Source organism: Adiantum capillus-veneris, chromosome 12 (assembly GCF_014529385.1).
Source record: "Adiantum capillus-veneris isolate H3 chromosome 12, ASM1452938v2, whole genome shotgun sequence".
Classification (NCBI taxonomy): Eukaryota; Viridiplantae; Streptophyta; class Polypodiopsida; order Polypodiales; family Pteridaceae; genus Adiantum; species Adiantum capillus-veneris.
In genome coordinates, this window is record NC_140942.1 from 17706216 (window position 1) to 17732287 (window position 26072).

The 26072-nt window shown below is 42.9% G+C and overlaps 1 protein-coding gene across 1 annotated transcript in view; it reads left to right on the forward strand.

Annotated features, from left to right (window-relative positions):
* The first annotated feature begins 1177 nt into the window (after nucleotides 1-1177).
* The window catches only part of LOC147445377 (glutamate--tRNA ligase, cytoplasmic-like), a 39335-nt gene continuing 14440 nt past the window's right edge, over nucleotides 1178-26072 (forward strand). The window contains exons 1-2 of the mRNA XM_086524892.1: nucleotides 1178-1421; nucleotides 1596-1683. Of these exons, the coding sequence (XP_086381018.1) occupies nucleotides 1282-1421; nucleotides 1596-1683 (228 nt within the window). The 5' untranslated portion in view covers nucleotides 1178-1281. The remainder of the gene's footprint in view (nucleotides 1422-1595; nucleotides 1684-26072) is intronic.

The following is a 26072-nucleotide window of genomic DNA, read 5'->3' on the forward strand; positions in this document are numbered from 1 at the left end:
AAAGTGTGGTTTCGTGCACTTGGTCCTTCAACCCCAACAATAACATTTATAGGTGGCTAATATAATATTATAGGGTGTTGACCAAGTCTTTATAGTGGTGAAAAATAAAAGTCAAATTGTCTCTTTAGAAATGCGATACACATGGAGCATGATGTCAATGCCAAGATTATTTTCGGACATTTTCCAAGGGTCTTGACATATGTTTTTTGAGATAGCTAGGATTGGAATTATCTCTCTAGAGTCTCACCCACGCCTAGGGAACAAGGACTTCTAGCTATGTAAGCAACACTTGATCCTCCATACCTCAAGTAAACCTATAAGAGGGTTTGTCGAAAAAAAAATAGAGAGAAGGACTAAAATAGGTTTAAAAACAATCTTTTCCATGTTTAACTTGCAAGTTGATGGCTACATTCTACCACCAAGGCTAAGGCCGAGTTTAGACAAGACGACGAAATAAGTTTGGTGTCCACGGTGTTATATTTCATTAAGCGAAAATGGAGGAGCTTGTTTCTGGACTCACTTAAAGATGGGTGAGCCTCGTGACTAATTGACACCCCCCTTGTCAGGTGGGATCTACGGTCGACCATCTTCGAACGATGTGGACCATCCATTTATTATCAATAATAAAAAGATTCCGACCAGTTGAGCCCCTACGACTCGAATCCACCACCTACGCAACCGGAGGACATGACTCTTAAGCTATCGTGCGCCAGTTGAAATGGGTGGGTGAACATAGAATGATATAGCAAAAATGGTGGGGTGGGGATCACATGGTGTTCACTTGGAGATAACTTTGGGATGGACGGGGTCACACTGCAATCACTTTGGGATGGTCGGGGTCACACTACAATCAATTGGTAATGGGTGGGGTCACAAGGTGATCACATGTTGATTGGGATTCACACGGGGATCATTTGGCGGTCACTTGATGTTCATGTCAAATTTGCTTGGGGTTCACTTTAATGGTGATCACATGGTGATCACTTGGGGATTAAACCGCCATCGAATAGTGCAAAACCGATCCCGCGGCCCCCAATCAATGTGGACCGTAGATCCCACCTAACAGAGGTGGTGTCAATTAGTAACGAGGATGGGCTCGCGACGAGTTAAACAGCTCTTTCGGACTTTTTCAACGCTTTTTGCGAGTAGCCGGAGTCGAACACAGAAAGTAGCACAGAGGCGGCCTAAATTTGGTATTGCAAGGCCCTTAAATTCCTCGACACAAAGAATTTGCCCTCACCAAGGTTTTGCCCACGCTGTAGGAGCTCGAGCCCACTGACAATGGGAACATTCGCGCTCCATCATCCTCCTGAGGTGGTTCCACTGGCAGCCATAGCTGCAGCTACTGTGACTGATGTTCCGCTTGCTGCATCTCCATCTCTTGCAATCGCTGCCACTCCTTTCCTCCTCTTACCTTCTGGGTGATTACTCTGACCATCCGACCGAGAGAGAGAGAGAGAGAGAGAGAGAGAGAGAGAGAGAGAGAGAGAGAGAGAGAGAGAGACGCCATTTATTGAATCTATCTTGGTGATGCTCTGTAAGCGCATTATGCAGCCAAATTTTAGGGTGTGTTTTGAAGGTTATTGATGCCACAGGGAGAAGCTGTATGGGTTGAACACAATATTGAGGTACTTTGCAAGAGTGGGCAATCTGTATGGCAAAGATTCATTATCTGCAGCTCAGGTTTCTCTCTTTTCATTATGTTATTTTTGAGTCGTTCATGTACTAGACTGTCCAGATCCTATTTTTTTTTTCCTTTTCTTGAAGAGGTGATCAGAGAGTCCAGTTCCAAATTTTGATAGCATATAACTTGAAATTAAATCTCTAAAAAAACTGTAATAGGTGGGTGATGACACTTAAGTCAGCATTTTCTGCCCTAGAAGATGTGTAACACATAGCTTAGTGAATCTCATCAAGAATTCGTCCTTGAGGGAAAAGCCAAGCATCGACTTTCAATTTTGTAAATTCTCAAAGATGTCATTAAAGTCTTGACCTTCTGAATACTGTTGTCTCATCCAACTTACGATGGTAAATTGCAGAGAGCTGCCACCTGTGATTAGTGGGAAAGAGCATTTGGTACCACGTTCTTCTTTTGTGCTACATACACAATCTGGAAAGGGAATTTAGACCAAGGTTACATCTGTATGTAACGGACAAGATCTGTACGGAGTTAAGAAAAAAATAAATTTGGGTGCACCATGGCTGTTCATGGTCGGATGGGGCTGGTGTGTGTGTGTGTGGTTGGGGGGGGGGGGGGGGGGGGGGGGGGCGGGGCACTTTGTGTTGACCATGCAGATAGAGAGTTTGAGAGAGAGCGTTATCTGAGTGTTTCAAAGAAACACAAAAAGAATTCAAAAGAGAGAGTGTTGTAAGGTGTGGGGGTGCGTGGAGAGTCACTGATTCTTATTGTGTAATGGATACATGTCTAATATGTTTGTGAAATGTAGATATGGACCACAATTCAGGTTTTCGAAAAACTTGTACGTAACGAGTTGTAAGGTGTGGGGTGTGTGTGTGGAGAGTCACTGATTCTTATTGTGTAATGGATATGGTCCACATTCAGGTTAAAAAAAAACCCGGTATGTAACAATTACGTATATCCCTACAGAATTACAACGTACGTACCTTACGTTTTGATCACATTCCATACACACACCTTTGCACCTTGATTGGGTCCTTGAATAATAAGTTTTCCAATCTTGTCTGTTTCTTAGACAGGCCTAAGTGAGGAAATATTGGTCAGTATGCTCAATGAATTCTCCACCCAACAAGTAGTTTTTCCAAGAGCGTGGATGACTACTAGAACTCTTACGCATAGATCTGTGCAACCCGCTCGGCCTTAGCGAGCAATGTATGACATAGGCTATTAACAAGCATCCTACATGGATTGCTAAGGTAATTGGGATGAACAACGATTTCTTTCATTTATATTGGGAGAGAGCTCCTGGCAGTACTCTTCGTGCTCTACGGGAAAGAGACAGACATGCATGTATTGCTTTGGATAGAGTTTTGGGGATTGCTACGAAGTTGTACTCAAGAGTTTTTAATAGCACTGTTGGCCACATCAGACATGCTTTGTGTCTGGTCATTCACTGAGTCCTGAGTCACTTTGCTGATGAGCAGCTTGTTCTTGGCCCCTTTTACAGTCAGAGAGATGCATGATGCTCTTGTAGGTATTGTTGCTACTTCTTGTCCGTGGGATGATGCGTCACCACTCAATTTTTCCTTGACTTATTGGGATGACTTATTGATATTGTGCTAATTCTTTCTATCTTTTGTGGTGCGTATGCCCTATCAACTACCTCTTTTTTGTGCTAATTTTTTCGATTTAATGCTTCTTTTAGTGCTAGGCTTCATTATGGCTGAGTCTGCCCTTGATCTCCGGAATCATGATAGAAACTCAGTACAATGAACTTTGTGTTGATGTATGCTCATGTGTGTGCACGTGTGGTGTGTGTTGTGTTGGGGAGCATATGTTAGTACCTAGTTCTACACCCTCTATTGGGGACTGACGATGTTAGTGGGGATGTCATGGTATTTTGTCAATACTATGCATGATGGAGCGGATGGTTATATTGTCTTGTGGGTGACTACCATGGGTCTATACCTGGCACTTTCCTTCAAGGGTGAATCTGGGCTTATCCTGGATTCATCTAGGTATATATATACCTTCCACTTCCTCTTCTCCAGGGTTTCTTGTAGATTTTTGACATTGCTTAAATGCCATCTTCACTTACCTTGGGGCTCATTACACTTATACCAAAGGGGGGGATCACACATTGCTTGCTTCGTTAGTGGCTTTTGTGTATAGGATTCTTGCTTGTATGGCTAGTGCTCGACTTTGGCTTTTCTTATCGGATTTTATGTCCATGTTTCTCGAACAGGTTTTGTGTAGGACCGATGCATCCTCGACAACATTTTCACATTTTATGAGAGAGTGGAGCAAGCCAGGCAGTCAAGATAGCCCTTGGTGATCCTTCTTTTTAACTTTGAGATAGAGTGGACTGGAAGTTTTTGGAGGGCACTTTCCATGGGATGGGCTTTCCACCGTGAAAGTGGTGTTTCAGTGTTAATTCGATCCAGTAGTAGTGCGGTTGCGATTGGGGGTTTTGTTGGAGAGTCCTCATTGTGATTTGTCACAATGTGTATGACAGGGTAGTTACCGATGAATCTACAGGTTGAATCTGGTGCGGTGCGGACTGCACAAGAGGGGAGCCACTCTATAGCTTTGTCACAGATTGCCTAGATTGAATAAAGTCACTGATTTGTCTTCGAGATTTTTGGGATATCGACAGGCTGGCAGTATTTTGGGGAATGACTGTATGGACATATGTGCATTGCATTGGAAATTTCCTTGAGTAGACATGAAGACATGTGCTCTTTGTAGAGAAAGATGAAATGTCTTTAGTGTTTGGTTTGATGAATGATTTGAACTTAGTGTACCTAGACTTGTGTTAGAGATCGAGGAAATCTAGATGTGATGGCTAAGTGAATACTGCATCAAGTTTTCTATCTAGATGAGATGACTGAATACTATTGTGAGTGCATCAAGAGTTCTGGAAGGATGAGATGGCTGCACAATCATCTAAATGCATCAAGAGTTCTGGGGTAGATTGAATGATTGAAACATGTTCCGTGTGAACTAAGTGTATGATTTTGTGAACTGCATGCTATGTGAATGTACTATCTTGTGAGGATGGTCATAGGCACATTTTGCTTGATTGAAATGTGAGATGAAAGGATATGAATGTTATAGTAACAAGATTTAGTAGATCAAGACATCTATTGAAAGATCAGTGCGGTCTGGATGTGATTGCTAAATAGGTTACAATGATCATGATGCGTATCTGAGACCCTTGTTAGATATGTGATTGATCTGTGGTTGATGTTTTTGTGAAATTTGTGGAAGTCTAGTGCATGGAGTCAGTGTGTACTAAAGAAAATTTCTGTCCATTGGTTGTTTTGTAGGTGTAATTGAGGGCGATTACAATTCTTTCAAGAGGGGGGAATGTCTCAAAGTGATGATGTGGCGTACCCAACTGGAAAGAAATGGCCAAGAGGACAAGAGAAAGACCCACAAAGTGTGGCCGCAGAGCCTAAGCAAAAGGGGTTAGAGTTTTTAAAAACCTAACTCTACCCAACTTATGCTTAAAAAGACAAAATCTTGAATTCTGAGGTTGAAATTCGTAAATCGTGTAAAGCTGCCATGTGGCACTGTTGTACGGATTTTCGAGATTTGTGTTGGCTGAGTTGACAGTTTCTGCGCCAAGCCTTCGGGTCAGAGTTTTTGCATGTGAGTGCTTTTGAGGCTCTGCTTTTGGGCATTTCTTATAAGTTTATAAGGACTCCTCCGTAGAGCATTTGGATGTAGAGTCTCGGTGAGAGTTGGACTCTCGGGAGTTGTACTTTGCGAAGAGTAATAGTAAAGAAATACCGAAAAGGGGGCTAGTCTTTGGGACCAATGCGTCTCGGCTCGGAACTCCGTCGTGCCGTGTAGACTCTCCTCTTCTCTCTCTCTTTCTCTCTCTCTCTTCAAGTTCAGTGATTTTGCAATTTGTGTTTGTATGTTGCTATTGATTTCTCGCTTGGAGTGTCCAAGCCTATAACAAAGAACTTCTTGAAAAGGGTCTAATTCAGCTGAGTACATCACCTTATTATTCACCAGTGCTTCTAATGTTGAAGAAAGTTGGATCATGGAGAATGCGCATTGACTATAGAGCTCTTAATAAAAACACCATCAAGAATAGGTTACCAATATCGAGGATACTTGATAGACTGTAGGGTTCTATGTGTTTATCATTAGATCAAGATCGCTCTTGGAGGAGTAGTATACAAGGCTGTGTTCAGGACGTCCTTCGGATTTTACAAAGTATTCGGTGATGCCTTTTGGTCTCACAAATGCTCTTGCAACGTTCAACAAGATGATGGACCAAACTTTTAGGGAGTACAAGCCATTTGTGACGACATCGTCTTCTCCAAGAAGGAAGCAGATCATTGGAACCAAAAGGAGTAAAGTGGACACATGGCAGTAGGAGAGCAACGTGCATGCCACACTCTCTCTCCAGAAGCCTCATCCATGAGGGGACACCCATTTTTCAGAGGGTACTGAATTTTGGAGCTCATAAGTGCGGCGTGCTTACAATGTGTGTGTGTGAGTTGCGGATGAAGGTAAGCTTTAATGGAAAGCTTACTTTCTCCCTTGTCTCATGTAGCGCGACGATTTGCTCTCATGCATCTCTCTCCTCCCTTTTGCACTTATGGTATTGTAGTTGGGCTTCTCAGATGACCATGTACATGCCTTGGCTGAAAAATGTTTGCCGTGGGTCCCTCTCTTGTTGCCATTAATCCATTGGATTTTCTTTCGACAGGAACCGGATTAGCTAATTGCTAATCCCTCACAAGTATGCACAGTTTCATCGCAAAGGATTGTGAAAACGGTGAGTTTTCTCGAGTGAAAGCTCGTCCGATTCAAAGGGAAATTGTCCCATTGCTTGTCGGAGCACTTGAGACACGTGTAGATGTGTTCGCTCCGCTCAAAATGATCCAAAACAGAAAATTGCTTGCTGTGTTTTTCTGCAAGTTTATGGTTTCGCACCTTAACTGCAAGTTTAGGTGCGAAATTGCTAATCCCCCATAGGTACGCATAGTTACATCGCAGAGGATTGTGAAAATGGAGAGTTTTCTCTAGTGAAAGCTCGTCCGATTCAAAGGGAAATCATCCCATTGCGTGCGGGAGCACCTGAGACGCGTGTAGATGTGTTCCTTTGCTCAAAACGATCTAAAACAGAAAATTGCTTGCTATGTTTTTCTGCAGGTTTAGGGTTTTGCACCTAAACTGTAAGAGATCACCGGGGGAGCCTCGGGAAAGCCTTGGGATGCGTGTACAGTGTTTTGGGCAGCCGACAATGACAAAACTGTTAGGTGCAGCGGAATGAATGTTTGAACTTTGTTCAAGATGAGTGCTCCGAACTGTGCTCGAGGTTTCTTTTTGTTCTTATCAAAGGGAGAGCCTTCTGTTCTTAATGAGAAGAGTGCAATGATCACAAACAAAGTGAATGGACATTGTGCGTGCAAGTGTATGAGACTGAGAGATAGAGAGAGAAGAGAGATACGACACCAGAGACGTTGTAAAACCCTCCTCCGAAGGCCCCACTTTCGTCGGCGAGAGTGGTCTACTATTTATTGCACAAAGTGGTACAATGATGATGCATGGAAAGTGATGCAACTCGGGACTATGTCGGTGACGACGACAATGGGGGCTGAATTCGGGGTGAATCTAAGTGCTGAAAATCTGCTGAACTTGGGGCTGTTTTGGGCGGCTGAAAACGCAGGTTTGGCTGCGTTTTTAGGGCTGAAACTCCTTGATAAAAACGCTGGTGTATGCAGGGATTTAGGGCTGAAAACACTGCTTGGACTGCTGCGAATGAAGGCTGAAAACGCTGGGTAATACAGCCCCTGTTGATGGCCAAAATGCTGGTTGCTCTGCTGCGGATGAAGGCTGAAAAACGCAGTCTGTTCTGCTATGGAAAGCGCGGGATTGGGCAACCCTTTGGCGATTTGGAAAACGCTGAAGTGCTGCTGTGCTGCAAGGCTGAAACGCTGCCTGTTTGTTGCCAAAAACGCTAGGCTAGGGAGGTGAAAAACGCCAAGACTGATGGGGTGCTTGAGGGGTTCTTGCTTGAGAAGTTGCTTGTTGAGCGGTGGAGCTCCTGCTGCCTCTTTTGCCATTTAGTGCTAATTTTGGTTTGCTTATATATTTTCTTACCCAAATTGTCCTACCTACTTTTGTTGGAAAGTCACTTAAATTAATAAGTGAAAAATACCAAAAATAGGTAAAATAGGCTAAATGCACTGGAAAATTCTCTTGATGGAATCTGATGGATTTTGATGGGAATACTGATGATCATGCTATGTGCAACCAGAGGATATGCATCTATACTAAGTGACTGGGCATGCACGGTCTACGAATAGACTCACAAAAGTGCAAGATTACTTCTAATCTAGAGTGATTGGACTGACTGAACCCTGGTCATGCTGTAGCTTGTCCACGGACATTTAGGGTTGGATGTGTCACGGGACATCCCCTCCTCTTCAAAGTGAGGTACTGGTACCGAACTGTATGGCGTTGAGGGAGATCGCCAATAGCATCCGGAATCTTGGAACGGACTCTTCGCCGGCCCACTCTGATGTGTGGGTCATGCGGTACTTGAACTTCATAAAGGTCTGCAACGCTTGCTTCTTTGGGCTGCGCCGAAAGTGACACGAAGGCTTCTGTGGCTCCTTCAATGCTTCAACTTCGTCTAGAGTCGTGCTTCTTTCTTCTTCAAGGATCTCCATGGCTGAAAATTCCTGAAACCATATTCCAACACAAAACCATGAACATACCTATTCCATGTAAAGTGAGTGGAAAAAATCTCGTCTTCCTCAAAGACTGTGCATGCAACATAGATGAACAAATAGATGGAGTGCCAAATCGTTCACCACATACACGCAAACAATGAGATCGAATCTTTCTCTTATGATCTAGAGCAATCAACTTTGGCAATTCACAACGGAAATGCCCATGCTTCGTGCTCATACTTTCATGTGCTCGTTCGAAAGCTGTCATGCCAAGGAAGAGACATGGAATGTGGCTTCCTTGAATGCATACTTTTCAGCTTTTCATGAACAATCCGCATACATTCGTGCTCATTCATGAGTGAAACATGCTCAACGTACAATATGTCATGCCTAGGAAAAGGGATCACATAACGGTGCTGATTAAAATATAGGAAACAATCACGAATGAAACATTCGAACAATGCGTGTGTATCAATCATGCGAACACATAATACTTCCTGTGAGGGTTCTTTGGACCTGGGCTCGAGAGCTAAAGATCGGTTCTTCTTGAATGATCGAATCGTCCTGTGGGGGTTCTTTGGACCTCGACTCGAGAGCCAAGATCGATTCTTCGTGATTGATCGAATCTGCAACGAGGTTAGCTTCGCTAGAAAAAGCATCAACTAAACCATCATCCTTGTGAACAATCACGTCATCTTCATGCAAATTATCATGCTTGTGAGAAATCACATCTTGATCATCATGCAAATCCTGTGTATAATGCTTGGGATAAGAAGAGACCGAGAGAGTCTCCTTTTCCCGAATCTCTTGCAGCTGTGCCTGAGCTTGAGAAACGAGTTGCAAGAACTCTTTCATGTGTTGGTCGCTCATTCCTTTGACGGCGGCTGCAATTCTTTCTTGGTGTCTGCGCTCCATTTCTGCTTTTCTTTCTGCTCTTCTTTCTGCGTGTTTGCGTTCCATTTCTAACTTCCTTTCCATAAACATCTGCTCCAACTCCTCCATAGGAGTTAGTGCAATTCTTGGCGTAGACGGGGAAGGGGGAGGGCCGGAAAAACCTCCTGGTGGGGAAAATTCTTCTTCGCCTCTCTCATGCTCATCACCTCTAAGCGAAGTATCCATTCCGCTTCGAGTGATGACCATCCACTGAAGTCTTGGGTTCTTGTGGTTCTTGGGGTCTTGGGTTCTTGCGGGTCTTGGGGTTCTTAAGGGTCTTGAGGTTCTTCTTTTGCTTGCAATCTGTGTTTGAGAAGGATCTTCTCTTCACCCGAGTTCTGCTCTTTTCCGCGGGCGCACCCCTTGGCGGCCTTGCGCTCACACCAAGGTTGCTTTTCCCCACCTCACGTCGATTGGCCGGCCGCTAAGTGCACGGTCCGCTCTCAATGAGTGAAAAGAGACACAAGGGGAGGCTGGATAAGCCCTTCTTTCCTGGGATTCCTGTCACTCTTCAAAAACACGATTAGGAATCGACACACCCAAGCGAACTTGGGTTTGTGCGACGCAACAAGCAAAAATAAAAATAAAAAAAATCTTGTGATTTATGTGGTTCTTTCCTTGAGTAATACAAAACACTGTCAAAGCTCTGATACCAATGTTAGGTGCAACGGAATGAATGTTTGAACTTTGTTCAAGATGAGTGCTCCGAACTGTGCTCGAGGTTCCTTTTTGTTCTTATGGAAGGGAGAGCCTTCCGTTCTTAATGAGAGAGTGCAATGATCACAAACAAAGTGAATGGACACTGTGCGTGCAAGTGTATGAGATAGAGAGAGAAGAGAGATATGTGACGTTGTAAAACCCTCCTCCGAAGGCCCCACTCTCGTCGGCGAGAGTGGTCTACTATTGATTGCACAAAGTGGTACAATGATGATGCATGGAAACTGATGCAACTTGGGACTATGTCGGTGACGACGACAATGGGGGCTGAATTGGGGGTGAATCTAACTGCTGAAAATCTGTTGAACTTGGGGCTGTTTTGGGCGGCTGAAAACGCACATTTGGCTGCGTTTTTAGGGCTGAAACTCCTTGATAAAAAAGCTGGTGTATGCAGGGATTTAGGGCTGAAAACACTGCTTGGTCTGCTGCGAACGAAGGCTGAAAATGCTGGGTAGTACAGCCCCTGTTGATGGCCAAAACGCTGGTTGCTCTGCTGCGGATGAAGGCTGAAAAACGCAGCCTGTTCTGCTATGGAAAACGCTGGATTGGGCAGCCCTTTGGCGATCTGGAAAACGCTGAATTGCTGATGTGCTGCAAGGCTGAAAACGCTGTCTGTTTGTTGCCAAAAATGCTAGGCTAGGGAAAAATGCCAAGACTGATGGGGTGCTTGAGGGGTTCTTGCTTGAGAAGTTGCCTGTTGAGCGGTGGAGCTCCTGTTGCCTCTTCTGCCATTTAGTGCTAACTTTGGTTTGCTTATATATTTTCTTACCCAAATTGTTCTACCTACTTTTGTTGGAAAGTCACTTAAATTAATAAGTGAAAAATACCAAAAATAGGTAAAATAGTTGGAAAATTCTCCTGATGGAATCTGATGGATTCTGATGGGAATGCTGATGATCATACTGTGTGCAACCAGAGGATATGCATCTATACTAAGTGACTGGGCATGCACGGTCTACGAATAGACTCACAAAAGTGCCAGATCACTTCTAATCTAGACTGACTGGACTGATTGAACCTTGGTCATGCTGTAGCTTGTCCACGGACACATAGGGTTGGATGTGTCACGTGACAAAAACAGAGAATTAGAGCATGCTGAAATCAACCCGCAGCTCACCGAAAAGCTTCCAAAAAGCAAGGGAAAGTGTCCTTGACGTGTACTTTTGACCTATAGGGGTTTTGCCGATATGTTGGCGAAATTGGGTAAAAAATGTGCAATTACAGCCGTGGATAGGTTTGGACAGCTTGGTGAGAGTTAGGTGAAAGTGTTCAGATTGTCTATTTGCAATAAGAATAAAGAAATATCAAAAGGGGCGCCAGTCTTTGGGGCCTATAGGGGTCGTTGTCTGCTTGGAAGCACTCTAGCTGCTAAGTCGTGTTTTTGTTTGAAGTCTAAATCACAACATAAGTTTATTCGTGGAGTTTCTTTGTGTCGTAAAGTTCAAGTAAAGATTCGGGTGAAAGCTAAAGTCTACCGCCCTCTAGTGAATCTATGGGTCGATTTCAGAGGCAAAGCTTAGTATGCAATACTATGGGCCCTTCCAGGTACAAGAAAAGATAAACGATGTATCCTTCCGATTGAAGTGACAGATTCTAGGAAGATTCACAATGCCATTCCATGTGAGTGTATTGAGACCTTTGAGACCTTTCAAAGGTCAAGTGCTAGTGGACAAGGAGTCAAATGAGCAATGAGAAGTGGAAGAGATTCTCATTCCAAAACAAGTCATAGCACATAAGGAAAGGAAAGTGAAAGGTAAGCTAGTGCGCCAATATTTGGTCAAGTTCAAGAACTATCTGGCTCTTGATGCCAAGTGAATGGAGGAGGACGACTAAGAAGATTCTCCTCAAACACTAGAGCTTTACCTTGAGGCTTGTGATTTAGCACTGACTATTCCGAAAGTATCGATGAATCAATAGGTTGAATCTTGTGCTATGTAGAGGGCACAAGGGGGAGCTACTCCACTCCTTTGTCAAGGTTACCTCGATGGGAATAAAGTCACTAATCTCTCTCTGAGATTTTGGGGATATTGACAGACTGACAATGTTCTACTGAATGACTTTATGAAAAGATGTACATTTGAAATGGGAATTCCTGAAATAAAATTGTTACATGTGCTCTCTCATCTGTGTGTATTGTTTGAGTACGTATCGGAAAGATGAAATGACCGCAACATTTTATCTATTCACCTGCGAGTGATGTGAAAGCGATAGTAATGAGATTTAGTAGATGAAGACATTCGTGAAAAAATCAGTGCGGTTTGGTTGTGATTGCTAAATAAGTTACAATGATCATGATTTTCATATGAGATCTTGACGTGGATAATGATGTGAATGTGGTGTGAAATTTCAATGTTCTGTGACTGCCATCTTTGTGCAAGTGCTGGATGTGTGCAATTTAGTACGTCAAAACTTTAAGTCAATGTTCATAAAACCGGCTAGTACACAATAGAGGGCGGCACTAATTCGATTACTTGTAAATTTCACACAGAGAATTGAGAAGAAGAGAGAACATAGTTGCGTCCAACAACTAGATTGTCACTGTGCACATGAAGACCAACACCTTGTAGGCCCCAAAGATTGGTGCCCCTTTCCGTGTTTCTTTATTCAATTAAAGACAAATGTTCCGAACACTTAGACCAAGCTCTCACCAAACTGTCCAAACCTGTCGAGGGCTGAAATTGCAGGTTTTCGACCCAATTTTGGCAGCATAACGATGCCAAAATCTATGTAGGTCAAAAGTACAAGTCTAGGATGGATTTCCTTGCATTTTAGAAGCTTTCTAGTGAGCTGTAAGTAAATTTTAGTGAGCTGTAAGTAAATTTCCTGTTTTGGTCATTGACAAGTGCCCAAACTCTTGTATAACCACCCCAAGGCTTCCCTGAATCTTCCTATGTGTTATCTTGCAGTTTAGGTACGAAACTCTTAACTTGCAAATAAACGCAGCAAGCTGAAATTCTCTGTTTTGGATCGTTTTTGAGCGGAGCAAACACGTCTATGAGTGTCTCAAGAGCTCCTACACACAATGGGATACTTCACCATTGATTTGGACGAGTTTTCACGCGAGAACTCTCGTGTCTAGCAATTTGTTGCGATGGAACTGTGCGTATTTGTGGGGAATTAGCTATTAGCTAATTTGGTTCTTGTTTAGAAGGCTCTTGCCTTGGCAAATGCGCATAAAATCCACAAGACTGTACAGTCATCTGAGGAGCCCAACTAGTGGGGCATTACTGTATGTGTAAGAGGGAGAGATGCACGAGAGCGGAATCATCGCGTTGCATGAGACAAAGGAGAAGGCAAGCTTTCCATTAAAGCCGTGAACCTGAAAATAAAAAAACCTTTGGCAACTATTTAGTAATGCTTTCATGCATCACAAGAAAGTCACTCTTAAGCAAATAGTGTTCATGATGTTGTCCATCAACAAGTTGATAAATTTGTGCAAAATTTGTATCTTTAACATATTGTGTCTTCATTTCGTCTAGTTCACAATGTTACGGAATTGACATTGCTGAAATTTGGGGTTTTTGTGACAACGCATCAGCCACATGCACAATCTGAAAATGGGACATTGACAAGATGTTTGCCCATCGCATGTGCTTCTCTGATAACTTGGTTTGTGTGGGAAAGTATCGCAAGGTTTGATGACCTATTTGGACAACAAAATCATCCCTTAACAGATAGTGTTTCCAACTAGTGAGACCGTGAATTACTGCCAACAATTCTTTCTCATTAATTTGTAAGCTCTTTTCGGCCTGAGAATTCGGCTCTCATATGCCAGTACTCGACCATTTTGCATTAGAGAACTGACCAAGGCATGTTTTTTACATGCATCACATTTAACCACAAAAGGTTTCGAAAGATCTGGCAAAATGATAACAGGATTTGAAGTCAATATTTCTTTCAAGTGTTTAAAAGCTACAATTTCTTTGGCGGTCTACTTGAAAGTAACTCCCTTCCCTTGTAGTGCATGGAGTGGAGAAGCAATCTCAACAAAATTTCGCATAAACCTCTTGCAAATTGCAATAGGAACATAAACCTAGAAAGCTTTGAATGTCATGTACGGACTTTAAATCTGGCCATGATTTAATTGCTTCTATCTTAAAACTCATCCTTTGAACCATTGTGCCCAAGAAAGTGAATGTCTTCCAAAAAGAATTCACTCTTCTTCGCATTAATGAGTAGCGTGTTCTTGCAGTAACTCATTGAAAACTGCGGATAAATGATCCCTATTTTCCTCTTTAGACTTTGAAAAGACAATCATGTCATCAAAGAATGTATCCACGAAGTTTCTATGTTGTCTAAATATATTGTCCATCATTCTATTGAACATGGCATGAGCATTTGTGAGGCCGAATGGCATGACAAGAAACTCATAAAGACCAAATGTTGTCCTGAAAGCACTCTTATGGACATCCTCTGGCCTAATGCGTATCTAATGGTACACTCGTTAAATCTATCTCCATCAAGTCGATCAAAATGTCATCTATTCTTGATATCGGGACCTGTTCTTACTAGTATTCATATTTATAGCGCATTAGTCAATGCACATGCACCATGAACCGCCCTTCTTCTGCACTAGGAGTACATGCGAACAGAAAGGGAATGATTTTGGGTTGAATCAGCCCCTTCTCTAAAAGCTCATTGACCCAACTCATAATCTGTTTCTGCTTGGCTACAGTAGTCGTGTACGGTGACATGCTCGGGAGATTGCACAAGATCTATGCTATGATCCTCAGGTCTCTCAGGAGGTAACTCCCTTGGCAAACATAGTCACCACACGAAACGAAAATGGTAGAAACGAAACGGAAAAACCGGAGTTTTGGAGTTTCAGAGTTTCGTCCTAGGCGGTAACGGTCAAGAAACAGCTTTTAATTTATTTAAATATATAAACAATATATTTCATAAAGCAAGTAGCCTAGGAGGGGCTATATGTGTATTCCTAACCGAAACGCAACAAAACATGATTGAGAAGTTTCAAAAAACATAAGGCTTTAAAAAAAGTAACGGTAAATCGTAAACCTACAGTCTATAACCGTGCAAGTTACAACTTAATAGACTATTTTCAAATACTATAGAGTGTCAAACCAAGGTACAACTTAGAAAATACATCATACATGTCACAAGTCAAAATTGTCTATACGCTACAAGAGCCTGTAACAAACTTGGACACCCCAAGTCTAGAATCTGTCGCGACACAACAGAGATTCACTTAAAAACAATTCACAATTCAAGAGAGAGTCGACCCGGCCCGACGTAGTTCCGCGCCAAGATAGATTGATCCCAAAGATTGGCGCCCCTTTCGGTATTTCTTTTATATTAATCTTTGAGCAAAATACAACTTCCCGCGGGTACTCGCTCTCATACTTGCGTCCAGACGCTTTGAGTAGTGAGCCCCCCTTGGGTCGCTTATAAAGATCACAAGGGGTGCTAAAAGGAGAGCCCCAAAAGCATGAAACTCAAAAGCAATTCAATCCCAAAAGCAACTGCTCCCAAAACTGCAATAAAAAGCAGCAACGCAAATTGCGAAAAATCCGCATAGTTGCCACGTCAGCATGTCAGCGTAGAAAGCGGAATTCCGTACTGATTGCCACGTCAGCAAGTCAGCGTAGAAAACAGAGTTCCGTATTGTTGCCATGTCAGCAAGCCAGCGCAGAAAGCGGAGATCCGTACTACTGCCACACCTGGCACTCTGCCACATCAGCAGGCTGTCCGCGATGCCATGTCATCAGTTTGTGACATCCCCCCCCTCCCCCCCCCCCCCCCCTCCCTCTGAAAGGATTGTAATCGCTCTCGATTATGCGTCCAAAACAGACAGAGGCCATAAACCAACTCAATAGACAGTGACTCAAGTATCGACGCACTAGACACGACACATCTAGCACTTGCACAAAGACGACAATCACATCACAGGACATCATAGGACAAATCAATCACATAAAAATTCATTTCAAATCTCAGACCATGATTGCCAGCAACGTACCTAGTAACTGCATGTAGATTCATCCTTGACCTCACTGATGTCGGATTAACTAGTCCTTATTGCGATCATGTCTATAGAGATTTATGAGATCGAAATGATGCAGTCATTTCGTCTTTCAGTTCCTGCACTCAAACAAGTCAAATAAGAGAGTACAAATAAATCATGTTCAATTTCGGGAATTCCGTTTCATACAGTTATACAACAAAATACTGTCAGCCCAGCAGTATCCGTGAAACCCAAAGGGGACACAGTGACCTTATTCAATCGAGGTAATCTGTTGACAAAGGAGCTGAGTGACTCCCCTCTTGTGCAATCCCTTTGCACCAGATTCAACCTTGTTGAGTTCGGGGTTCTATTGGAGTAGACGATGCTAAACCGAATGCTTCAAGGTAAAGTTCCAAAATTTGAGGAGTATCTGCTAGGTCCTCCTCTATCCACTTCGCATCTAATGCCGGATAGTTCTTGAATTTAACCAAGAACCGTCGTATTAATAACTCTTTCTCATAAATCTATGCTTCCAATTCTGGCCTTGAAAACATTCTACTTTCCCAAGGAGTTTTGTGAACTCAACTGTACCACAAATAGTGATTGTTGTGCCTTTTTAGACCTTAAGATTTTTCAAACTCCCTTGGGATTAGAGGTAGATATCTATGATAAGCGACTTGAACCAGAATATGCCAATCTAAAAATCATCCGTATGCCTCACTTTTCTTCGAACATTTCTCTTTTAGCTAAGTACGGTGTCATTTGCTCTCAACTATTTAGATTTTCTCGTCTTTGTTCTAGTAAATCTGCTTTTGTTGTTCAATTTTGCCATCTTATTTCTTTACTAGTTGAAAAAGGATACTCATTCAAAAGAATCATGAAAAACGTTCGTTCATTTTTGCATCGTAGTAAGTTTATTTTTAATGTTTCTTCCTTTGGAATGTTTAAGATAATTAGTAGTAAATTCAATAGAAGTGGGGAGCTAAAAAGCCCACTTATTGTTTGACTTAATAACACCGTATGTTGTTGTTTTGATCTTTAGCGCTTCTAGTGTTTTTACTATAGCTTGACAAATTGCTAGCCTTTATCATGGCTGAGTATGCCCATCACCTCCGGAGGGTGATAGAAACTCAGCTTGTTGGTTTTGTAGAGTACGTTCAAAGCATGAATGACCTCTATATAAACTTGCACCTACTCTTGGGCAGTGACGACGTGAGTAGGGATGTCATAGTTGTTGTCCAAGCTATGCATGATAAAGGTGATAATCTTATTCTTCCTGTTTGGACAAGCAGCGAAGTTGAGATCACATATTGTCAAGTTTGGTTCTTTGCTCTTCGTAGGTTTGTAGTAGTATTCATTTTTCGATTTCGTATTTAGCTTACTTGAGGACTTAAGAATGTGTTCCGTTAGAAGTTGTCGTGTGAAGTTTGATTTTTAGGATTAAGTTTTTAAGATGTCTTATCCTTTTTTGCTTAAAGTTGAGTACTTGTTTTAAGCCAAGTAAGTTGCGTCAATTTATTTTATACATACCTTTTCTAAAAACGTTTTTAAGTTAATAATGTTTTGTTTTATTTAGTTTTGTTTCGTAGCAAACAAAGTGATTTAGTTTGTTTTGTTTGTTTGTTTTTGTTTTTCTTTTCTTTTCTTGGTCCCTTGCTTTTATAGTTTCATGATTGCTTTATTTCCTCTTATAATTCGTGAGTTCAGACTATTTTGAACTTATGAAGGTATATGTATATATATACTGCTTTCATAAGTAATCACATGGCCTCCTTACATCAAGACCGCTCCCAGACTACGACCACAAGCATCACAATAAACTTCGAATGGCTTTTGCAAGTCTGGCAAAGCCAACACTGGTCCAGTAGTCAATTTTTTCGTAAGTGTTTGTAATGCAGTCACCTTTGTCTGTCCCCACGAGAAAGGGACTTCTTTCTGAGTCAATAAGTGCAAAGGGGAAGCTTCCTCTGCAAACTTCCGAATGAACCGTTGGTAGTAAGAACACAAGCCCAAAAAGCTTCTAACTTCATGAACATTCTTCAAGTCTGGCCAATCGCGGATAGTCTCAATTTTGGCCGGGTCCATCTGTACTCTTGCTGTTGAGACGACGTGTCCAAGAAAGTGCATCTCCGGTAAGAAAAACTCGCTCTTTTTGGCATTGATAACCAATCTGTGATCACGTAATGCTTGAAATACCTACAGTAGATGGTGTCGATGTTATGCTTCGTTCGTGGAGAAAACTATAATATTATCAAAGAAAGTGCCCAGAAAAGATCGATGTTCTCAGAAAATCCTATCCATCATTTGGTTGAAAGTTGCTAGAGCATTGGTAAGTCCAAAAGGCATCACCAAAAATTTGTATAAATCAAAGCTTGTTCAAAAGGTTGTCTTGTAGATATCTCTCGGAGCGATTTTGATCTGATGATATTCGCTTTTCAAATCAATCCTATTGAAACAAGAGGATCCCGGAAGGCGGTCAAGAATATCATCGATCCTTGGAATCGAAAACCTGTTCTTGATAGTGATTTTATTGAGGGCTCTATAGTCAATGCACATCCTCCAAGATCCGTCTTTCTTTAGTACGAGTAAAGCCGAAGAACAGTAGGGTGAAGTACTCGGCTGGATGAGACCCTTTTCTGGAAGGTCTTTCACTTGGTTCATGATTTCTTCATTTTGGGCTCGGCTAACACGGCTCGGTGGCTTGCTCGATGGTGTTTTGGTGGCTTGCTATGTTCCTCGCTGCTCTAGAACTCTCCGGCCTGACTTCCGTCTGTCCACGTGGTGCCTTTTAGGCCACTCTGTGGAGATGTGCCCTTGTTCCCCGCAACCAAAACACTTCCCTTCTTTCAGATAGTTATTTATCTCTCTCTCTCTCTCTCTCTCTCTCTCTCTCTCTCTCTCTCTCTCTCTCTCTCTCTCTCTCTCTCTTAGAGTCAATCGGGGTCGTTTATCTTTCGTTTCTTGGGGCTTCTGTTTCTTTCTATTTTCATTGTACGAGGTTTGTCTGGTCTTCTGAGTCAAAACTTCATCAGTGGGGTAGGTTAAATTCCCCGAATGTATTGAGAATCCCCGTTTCGCATGACCTATTAGTTGTTGAATAGACTTAGACTTTTGTAATCTCGGATCTCTGTAGGGAGTCCGCAGCAAAAACCGCTCAATCTGTCTTTAAAGGTGGCCTTCTCAAACGAAGAGGTCGGTAGAAAAGAATCCAAAACTTGCAATATGCGTCCAAAGAATCACCCTTGGTCATCCGAAGATGGTTCCAAGCGGTTCTTACATCTCGTTCGTACTCTTGAGTCAACCAAGAAGAAATAAAGAGCCGTTTGAACTTCAACCACTTGACCGTGGCTTCTTTCATCAGAAGAAGAGTGGATTACCATGTTTGAGCATTTTCCTTTAAAAACGATGTAGCCCTCCTGATCTTGGAGTGCTCTGAGTAATGCCCTCCGGAGAAGGCTATGTAAATTGCTGAATGAAAGCCAAAGCCCTCGGAGCATCTTGGAATCCAGAAAAGGATTCAAATTTTATTGACCATTCATTCTCTTTAAATTCCTTTGTCTTCTTGCTCTTATCTTCGAGGAAATTGTATTGGTTGGCTATGTAAAAGTGCTTCTTTTTCGCATAAAACATGTGATTGTCGGAGTCCGAGCTGTGAGAGGACTCCTCCTCCTTAAAACTATCAGAAACTTGTTGGAATCTGATCTTCTTTGTCTTTTTCTTGTTCTTTCCAAAGCTTTGCTTTTTGCTTCGCTTCTTGTTCTTTCTGTTCTCCTCACTCAAGTCGGAAGAACTAGAAGAACTATCAGAAGAAGCGGAAGAAGAACTCGTCAGTCCTTCTAAACGCACACACTTCTTGCTTTCTTGCAGATGCAAAAGAAGATTGACGGCCCAAGTAACCGGGGTAGTCAGTCCCCTTCTTGCGCTTATTCAATTGCTTCTCCGATGGCTTCTTCGTGTCCAGAAGCTGACTGGTTTGGGTCTTGACCACATCATGGAGTTCTTTTTTTTTCCGAGAAAAAGATCCTTCTATTAGTTAACTAAACTGCCCATAGGGCTACAACCACCTCTACTAGAGAGGGCTACATCAACCATAAGGGGAGACTCTCCCAAATGAAAAAACATCATATGTACAATGAGGGCTAAATCAAGAGATGGGAGGAGGGAAAAGCCACACAAGTGGACGGTAGTGTCATCTAAGCTCACCTCGGACCATGGTGAAGAAAGGCCCAGGGCGCCAGAGTCGAAGGAACTCTTTTTTGCACTCCCGCATGCGGTCAGAGCTGCCGTGAAGTCTCTCGAACTGTCCCCTTAACTCCAGCCAAAAATCTCGAACAGTCTCCGTTGGTGGCATAAGGCGAGCCTCGAAGATGCGGAAGCAACGGGCCCGCCAAATGAACCAGAGTGTCAAGCCACAGACGAGCTCCCAACACACCTCTCTCTCACTGCACCACTCCTATGGGGTAAGCTCTGTAGCAGGCTGGAGTGTAGGTCAACCCCCCTATATCACTATCATCCTGCTGGTGGAGGATAGCTCAAACTGTAGTGCAGGGCCCGTGAGAGTGGACCAAGCATCTGCCCCCCAAGTATATTGTCGTGCTGTGGAAAGAGCTCGCATCAGTAGGAAGGACCTGAAGCCAAACCTGCTGTGCCATAGGGCAGTCCCACAGACAATGACGTTGACTCTCCAAAGGATGGTCACAAGCTGCCCATGCTGCCAAAAGGCCGCTATGTACCAACCAACTCCCTGCTGCTGTAGCTCTGTGTGCAACTAGCCATTGGAACAAAGTGACTGGCCGCGACTGTCCGGCGTTCCACAACCTCGCCCAAAAGGCTGACAAGAACTCAACTGTGAGACCCCATCCTGCCAATGAGGTGCTGTAGCAGGACGAGCCTTTCTCCGTGCTGCCAGTATGTGACGTCCTAGTCGAACAATGTATTGAAAGAAAGGGACCCCTGGATGGTCGGTTGAGGAGAAAGTGTAACAAACTTGGACACCCGAAGTCTAGATTCTACCGCGACACAGTAGAAATTCACTGAGACTGATGTTGTTGACTTTGGCTATAGCTTTCTCTGAAAAGTGAGCTTTGTTTGAAGTTCTGTCACCAAGGAAAAAATTCCGTGTAGAGCGCCGATTATCGCCAAGACGCTCCACATAGGCAATTATAGCATCCAAGGTGGTAGGGTTGTATTTGTGCACATCGTCCTTCAGGTTGGGTTCGAGTCTGTCGATAAAACTATGAAGTTTATCAGAGGGACTAAGGGTCTCTATCTCCAGAGTTAGCCTTTGGAACTCTTTGATGTACACGGCCAAGGAACCTGTCTGGCGAAGGTGGCGAAGAGAGCACCGGGCATGAAAATCTGCATTGGCAGGTTCGAACGCCTTGCGAATAGCACGCCGGAATTTATCCCAAGAAGGTGTGTGTTTACCATCAGCAACCCGTTGTTGCCACCAAAGAAATGCTGTGTCCTTGAGTAGAGAACTAGCAAGTGCAACATTTTTACTCTCGACCAAGTCTGTGTTCGACAAGTAGACCTCTATTTGAATAGCCATTGATCTAGCATGTGCTTGTCGTAGTGACCATTGTACGGTTCCGGCAGTTTAACATCAAGCTTCTTCTTGTGTGCAGCATTAAAAATTTTGTAAAGTAATTGAAGCTCACGATTGTCTACCTCTTTAGTTGGATTTGGGTCGTTTGGTTCGTCCACTGAAACTTAGGAAGAAGGTGTTGAAGATGCTGCATTAGTAGTACGAGAAACAGCAGGACGACTTCGAGAAGTGTTTTGCGTCTGCAGCTCATCCAAGCGAGTGTGAAGTGATGCGAGGCTTATGGAAAGTGTGGCCATCTGCTCCTTGATAAGAGTAAGGGCATCGTCAGATTGACCACTTCCGTCTTGAGAATTCGGCATGGTTACGCCTCAAAAGGAACTCGAACAGGTGCAATATCTGGGTCGGGAACAGGTTCTCGGAACAGGTTTTCGGAAGAGACTCTTCTTAGAGTACGTTAATGTAGCTCAAGTATGGCACTGGGACGCGGACCTCGTTGGTGTCGGCATCCATGCAACTGTGAGCACGAATAGGAGCACCTAGAGCACCTAGAGGCACGTAATAATTTTGGGGCAATTTAAGTGATTAAGTGTGTTCACATAGGCTTTAAAAATTTAGGGCAGGGACCGTCAATGTTGGCCGGCCACTTTGGGGCTGAAATTTTGGAGTATTTTAATGTAGCACTACTGGCTTAATAGCGTAAACTTCCTCTCGCAAAGAGTTTTCCAGCGAATAGTTTTTATGCTTTTACGAAGGGGCAGCCAGCAGCCAGCGAAATGGTTTGGGGTAGGTCAGCCAACGAAGAGGTTTATTGTTTTATGTCTTATGCTAACGTGGCATAAGTTGATGACATGGCAATTTTTTTTATAAAAGGCTATGTATGCTAGGCGATTAAAGCACAGCCAGCGATTTGGTTTGAAAACCCACGCGTAAGTTTATTCCAGCGCTTCACACAGCCCAACGTTTCAGAATTTCACCAAAGCGTTTCAGAAATTTCAGCCCATTGGTGACGTTTTCAGCAGCCAGCGATTTCAGCAAATTGAAGCGTTGTGCAAAGTATTGAAGAGGCAAATGGATGCAACTCTTCACAAGGGAGTGTCCGTTCGAGGTGAAAAGGCACCAGGGATCAGGCTCTGAATTTTAGCGTTCCAGCAACCAGGGGCGTATGTATGCGTGTCCCTTGTAAGCAAAGGGGTGCGATCATTGGGGAAAGGGTGGCCACATGCCGGCTTGGTGCCCTTTTGCATGAAGGGGTGCGAGCACACACACGAAGGGGTACAATCTGGTGAAGAGGCACTCGAAGAGGCCTCCCGTAGGGAGTTTCCGGACCGTCACTGGGTACACCACACACATACGTATTTGTCTTTATTTATGTGATTGGAATAGAAAAATTCATGTTACCTCGTACTGATAGTAGAAGTACACCATCTTTCCTCTATGGCTATACAACACACGAGGGGAGTGTCGCGGGTAGGGTCGACAACGATGAGGCTAAGTAGACGCTAACTCCAAAGGCCCAGGGAAATTTTTTTTGCTCTGATACCACTGTAAGGATTCTAGGTATTAATCCTTTATTAAGTACGTAAACTCATGATTAAGACTTAAGAAACTTGAACTGAATTCAGAAACAAGACTCAGAATACTCTGTGTTTGATTGATTTGAATGTGTGATACAAGGGATCCTTATATAGGAGACGAAGAGATATAAATGAAAAGACACGTCTCTTGGTGAAGAGACATGACTTTAGACGACGTAAAGACACGTCCTTTTAGCGAAGAGCTGCAACCATTGGGTGAAGAGCCGCATCCGTAGAGCGAAGGGGTGTGACCATTCGAAGGAGTGTGGCTTTTGGCGAAGAGGCACGTCTCTTGGGCGAAGGAGTGTGACCATCCAAGCGCATAGGTCCTCCTTGGCATGGCACTTCGCGTATCTGCAACTAGGAGTAGATGTATTTCTGTTAACATAGTCACAATCGTGACAATCCTCATCAGAATTTAGTGCTAATTGGCCCAACCAATCACCGATTGACCGACCTAGATTCTTGATGTGAGAAACTCGTTTGGATGCAGCCGTTTCACAATGGCCACTCAATGAAATCATGAATAACATCCTGATTTTCCACATTGTTGTCCCTTTGCAACCATCTAATGTCCACTTGCAACTTTCGAGGAAAACAAGCAAAAATAAAATAAATAAAAATATGTTATACATATTCAAAGAAGGAAACAAGAAAATTATACATCTCGGTGACCGTCTATTTGTAAGGATTCTAGGTACTAATCCTTAATCAAGTATTTAAACTCATGATTAAGACTTAAGAAACTTGATTTGAACTCAGAAACAAGACTCAGAAGACTCTGTGTCTGATTGATGAATGTGTGATACAAGGGCTCCTTATATAGGAGACGAAGAGACAAATGAAAAGACACATCTGGTTGTGAAGAGATGACTGTAGATGTAAAGACACATTCTTTTGGCAAAGAGTTGCAACCATTGGGCAAAGAGTCGCACCCGTAGAGCGAAGGGGTGTGACCAGTCGACGAAGGAGTGTGGCTTTTGGTGAAGAGACACGTCTATTGGGCGAAGGGGTGTGACCATCCAAGCGTAGGGATCCTCCTTTGTATGGCACTTCACGTATTTGCAACTAGGAGTAAGTGTAATACTGCTAACATAGTCACAATCGTGACATTCCCTCCCATTTAAAATGAGAGCCAGTGTCAAAGAAATGACTTTTGATGTTGATAGAACTATGGAAAAGCATTGAATCTTCGAAAATCTTCAATCTTTTGAGTCATCGGAAACCTTTGTCTTGAAACTTTGTTTCTTACTAAACCTTTTTGCTTTGACTGCTAAATCCCACGTCATTGCATTATTCAAAGACTTTTTAGAAGAATCTGGCATAATCAGGTTGACTTCGACAAGAGTTGATCTTCAAAATTCTTCATGCGATGTAAGACTTTTGGTTCAAAATCTTCCAGTAACTGCGAAATATTTGGGGAAGAAGAAATCTTCTGAAGGTACTCTTCAGATGGTGTAACTGAAGGAGTACGAGCGGAAGTGCGACGCGAGAGAGAGTGCGAGAAGAAGAGCACGACAATATGGTGAACTCGCTCTACTGTAATGTGTAGAGCATAGTGAGTTCTTATTAGGTTTTAACAAAAGAATATGTGTACATACCTGGCGGCCCGCCCACTTACCTGGGCGACCACATTGGGCTTTATACCCCAACAACCTCCCACTTAAAGTCCAATGTGGTAAGTGTGAGAGAAGCTACTATACAAGCTAATATACAAGAGATGTAGAGAAGTGATGTACTACCCTACACCTAACTGCTTGCGGAAATGCGCAAAGCTCTCTGAGGGAAGTCCTTTTGTAAGTAGATCAGCAGGATTTTTTGTGGTGTGAACTTTGACAAGCTGAATTTGCTTATCCTCGAGCATTTCCCTGATGAAATGATACTTCACATCCACATGCTTTGTCTTTGAGTGATAAACTGGATTGGGAGCCAATTGTATAGCACTTTGACTATCACAATATAACACAGGCATCTCTTCTTTGATTCCCAAATCTGTTACTAGTCGATTAAGCCAAATTGACTCTTTGCATACCTCTGATGCTGCAACATATTCAGCCTCTGTAGTAGACTGAGTAACACAATCTTGTAATCTAGAACGCCATGATACTGCTCCACCAGCCAATGTAAAGACATACCCTGACGTAGACCTTCGGTTGTCTAAGTCACCTGCATAATCTGAGTCTGTAAAACCCTTTACACTTAGCTCTTGACTCCCATAGCATATACGCATACTCTTTGTAGCTTTCAGGTATCTCACATACCCTGACGTAGACCTTCGGTTGTCTAAGTCACTTGCATAATCTGAGTCTGTAAAACCCTTTACACTTAGCTCTTGACTCCCATAGCATATACGCATACTCTTTGTAGCTTTTAGGTATCTCAATATTCCTTTCACTGCCTCCCAATGTTTCTTGCCTGGGTTTGACATGTATCGACTTACTACTCCCACTGCAAATGCAATGTCAGGGCGAGTAGCAATCATTGCATACATCAAACTACCCACTGCAGACGCATATGGAATCTTATCCATTTCAGCCTGTTCTTCCTCAGACACAAGACAATCTTGTTTGCTAAGTTTCACATATGGTGGCAATGGAACACTCAATGCCTTTCCCTTCTCCATATTGAAACGTTGCAAAACCTTGTCAATATACTCTGTTTGAGATAACCAAATCAACTTCTTTGATCTGTCTCTCTCAATGCGCATACCAAGTATATGACTTGCCTCACCCATGTCTTTCATGTCAAATGATTTTGCCATCTTTGACTTCAAAGCTGAAATTTCTTCCAAGTGCTTGCCAGCAATCAACATGTCATCCACATACAAAATAAGGATCAGCCAACTGCCATCCTTAGCCTTCTTTGTATATAGACAATGATCGAACTCACTACGTTTGTAGCCTTGAGAAAGCATAAACTTGTGGAACTTATGGTACCATGCCCTCGGTGATTGTTTTAAGCCATAAAGACTCTTTAACAACTGGCATACCAAATCTTC